This window comes from Pyxicephalus adspersus, chromosome 9 (assembly GCF_032062135.1).
Source record: "Pyxicephalus adspersus chromosome 9, UCB_Pads_2.0, whole genome shotgun sequence".
Lineage (NCBI taxonomy): Eukaryota > Metazoa > Chordata > Amphibia > Anura > Pyxicephalidae > Pyxicephalus > Pyxicephalus adspersus.
Genome location: NC_092866.1, coordinates 23,613,526 through 23,616,463, shown reverse-complemented (window position 1 = coordinate 23,616,463; position 2,938 = coordinate 23,613,526). Strand labels below are relative to the sequence as shown.

The window sequence follows — 2,938 nt, the reverse complement described above, 5'->3', positions numbered from 1 at the left end:
ATATTCATAATATCTACTAGAACCCTTGTTCGGACATATTTCTGTAAGTTACAGGTCTACAATTTAAAAAAAAAAATTTCATGAAAAACAGTGGATCACTTTTGGTACAGAAATCTAGACCTCAGTGTAACGCTCAGGTGGTTAATAAACCGTAAGAAGGATTTTCCCTTCCTTCTTCTGACTTCCTATTGTGCCCACAGAACATGAAGTGAGGGAAAATCTATGAAATGGAACGCAGTTGCAGAAAAACTACTTGGCCGCAGTTCTAAGCATTTCCTAATTTATGTAAAATCTCGTATCCCGTATTACCTACATCACGCATGCCGGGAGGCACTTGATTGCTCCTTCTGCACATGCCTGAGATCGCACATGCGCAGAGCAGCCATTTTTTCCACTTAGGGGAAAGATGCAGATCTCACACATACGCAGTGTGGGTCTTTTTCCCCTCTTTACAGACTACGTCACCGGATCTCCCACCTGGGCAGTTTGAGATCGGTTGCTGTAGCAAGAAGACTGAAGATGGCAATGAAGATTTCCAGGATGGCGTGGAACCAGATCGTGGAAAGATCCAGCGCCATTGTGGAATCTATGGGATTAAAGTGTGATTTTTTTAAATTTAGTTCCACTGTAACAAAAATATATTTCTATTATTAGATATAATACCTAAACAGTATTGATATAGCACCATCATATTACGCAGCACTGTACAATAAATAGGTGTTTCATACTACTCACAGATACAGCCAGTGACACAGGAGGGGGAGGGGAGGACCCTGCCCCGAAGAGCTTACAATCTAAGAGGAGGGGCCAGTCACTATACTTTCATATCAATGGCACTGCTGTGAAGGAGTGGAATGTGACAGTCACCATAGAGTACAGCTGCCCTAATATTGTTTCTGTGGAGAAATATGAAGCCAGACCTGGCATGCAGAGTAATGGGGACACATTCCACCTCAACCCTGCGCCGTGCGCCACTTTGTCCTGAATAGACTGCAGTAAATGACTATAATCCTGACAACCCCAAACTACCGTACAACCCCCCCCCACCCCACACCGACCATAAATAAACGCTTTCCCATCCCCTTATTCCTCATACAAGGCCTGCACATCCCCACCACAGTACTAACCAAGCAAGGCGCCGTCCTTCTTTTCTGACACATTACCCACGCCAGCAACAAACTAACCAATCACTGAGCTACATCGAATGATTGATTCCTCCGTCCAGCAATCACAGCGCAGATCCAATCCCTGTTCCCTCAAGCGTCATCATTTACTACAACCAAATGATGACGTATTGAAGAGGTCTCGCGGGTCCGGCACTGTCAGCGAATCAGAACGCGAGAACAGATGCTGTCTGCCAATCGGAGCGAGCGTTACATATACATACATGAAGGGTGAAGTTTAGCAGGAAGTAGGCGGAAGTAAACACTGCAGGTAGAAATGAACTCCTTGGAGCAGGCAGAAGGTATATATAAATATTATATAAAACATAACACTTCATATAGAGTATAGAATAGAGATTTATCTAACCATATTGTGCGCTATGTTATGAACTGTTCTTGTTTTACAGTGTCATACACGTGCACAAGTTTGTGGTTCATGTAGGTGCCATGGTTGCAGTATTTGGTGTTGCATGTCCTGTTTGTATAAATTATTATTGGTATGATATATTTCTTTTTTTGTTTAGCTACATAATACTACAATACAAAAATACCAGAAAATCAACAAGTTTCATTCAATTTTTCTATGAATAAATCAAATCCAAAAGTTATTCAGTTACAGAATTCTATAAAAGTATTTCTAAAGCGTCAATTGATGTCTTTTTAATTTAAACTTTAGGGAGACTGATGAAATATTGAAAAATACAACTGAAGGTAAAAGACATATTACCCATTATTATCAATAAACAGGATTTATATAGCACCAACATATTACATAGCGCTGTACATTAAATACTGCTGAGTTATGGTGGATAAAGTTCTGGAACTGTCCAGTGCCCGGTCTACCTCGGTGCTTTGTTCCATCTATCAATCTTCAAAAAATAATTGTATTTGTAAGAAATGTACTACAGGTAGTCCCCGGGTTAAATACTGGGTAGGGACTGTAGGTTTGTTCTTAAGTTGAATTTGTATGTAAATTGGAACAGGTACATTATTTTAATGAATGCAATTAGGACAGGTATTTGTCTCAACATATTATTAGGCAGTGTGGTGTCAGTTACTATATAAAATCCTCACTGTGATTTAAGCTAGGTACACACGTGCAGTTTTTGTCGTTAGAAACCAACGACTAACAATTATGCACGATTATTTTGAACGATCGTTTTGTGCACAATTCTGTACATGCTGTAACAATACGATCATTCAAATATAATCCACTAATAATGTACACATACTAGAAACGATTGTTTGAACGATGCAGGGAGTGACATGTAAATGAGAAAGTGTAATGCAGAGCCATCTACGGTCACTGAACGACTGTACACACAATAGATTGCGAACAGTCGTCGCCCAATCTTACCTGCCGGGATGGTCGTTCATTTCCAGCGACAATCCTCATTCATCGCTGTCTTGTGCACTTTTTTTGTTAACGATTATCAGAAGAACTGTCGTTAGTCGTTCGTTTACAACAATAATTATTGCACGTGTGTACGCAGCTTAAATCGCAAAGCAAAAAAAAAATTCATTCATTTCTGAAGCAAGCTGTGCTTTGATATGCAAAAAAAACAACTGCAGAGTTTGTCTTGGTCATTAAAGAGTTACAGGAGCTTGCAGTAGACCAAAAGTTTTCTTCTGCAAGTCATGCGAACCGCCCCCTCCCATCCATCAAGCCTCCATCCTGCACACTATGGAGCAGGGAAGCCCCTTTCGTTCTTATCTAGAATACTTATATAGCTCTGGAAGCCATGTGTCATCAGTGCACCCTTAACCCCCTAACC

The 2,938-nt window shown here is 40.5% G+C and overlaps 2 protein-coding genes across 3 annotated transcripts in view; one reads left to right on the top strand and one right to left on the bottom strand.

The window, feature by feature from the left end:
• The window catches only part of TIPRL (TOR signaling pathway regulator), a 5,459-nt gene extending 4,219 nt beyond the window's left edge, over positions 1-1,240 (bottom strand). Inside the window, exon 1 of one of the 2 annotated variants that reach the window (XM_072422940.1) lies at positions 1,128-1,240. Coding sequence is in view for 1 of the 2 variants with exons in the window: in XM_072422939.1 (XP_072279040.1) it covers positions 314-423 (110 nt within the window). In the remaining variant the exon portion in view is untranslated. Of the gene's footprint in view, positions 1-313; positions 974-1,127 lie in introns of those variants that run through there. The other variant, XM_072422939.1, reaches the window with a different exon arrangement.
• A 154-nt stretch (positions 1,241-1,394) lies between these two features.
• Positions 1,395-2,938, top strand: part of CNEP1R1 (CTD nuclear envelope phosphatase 1 regulatory subunit 1) — a 14,487-nt gene continuing 12,943 nt past the window's right edge. The window contains exon 1 of the mRNA XM_072422938.1: positions 1,395-1,465. Within this exon, the coding sequence (XP_072279039.1) occupies positions 1,441-1,465 (25 nt within the window). The 5' untranslated portion in view covers positions 1,395-1,440. The remainder of the gene's footprint in view (positions 1,466-2,938) is intronic.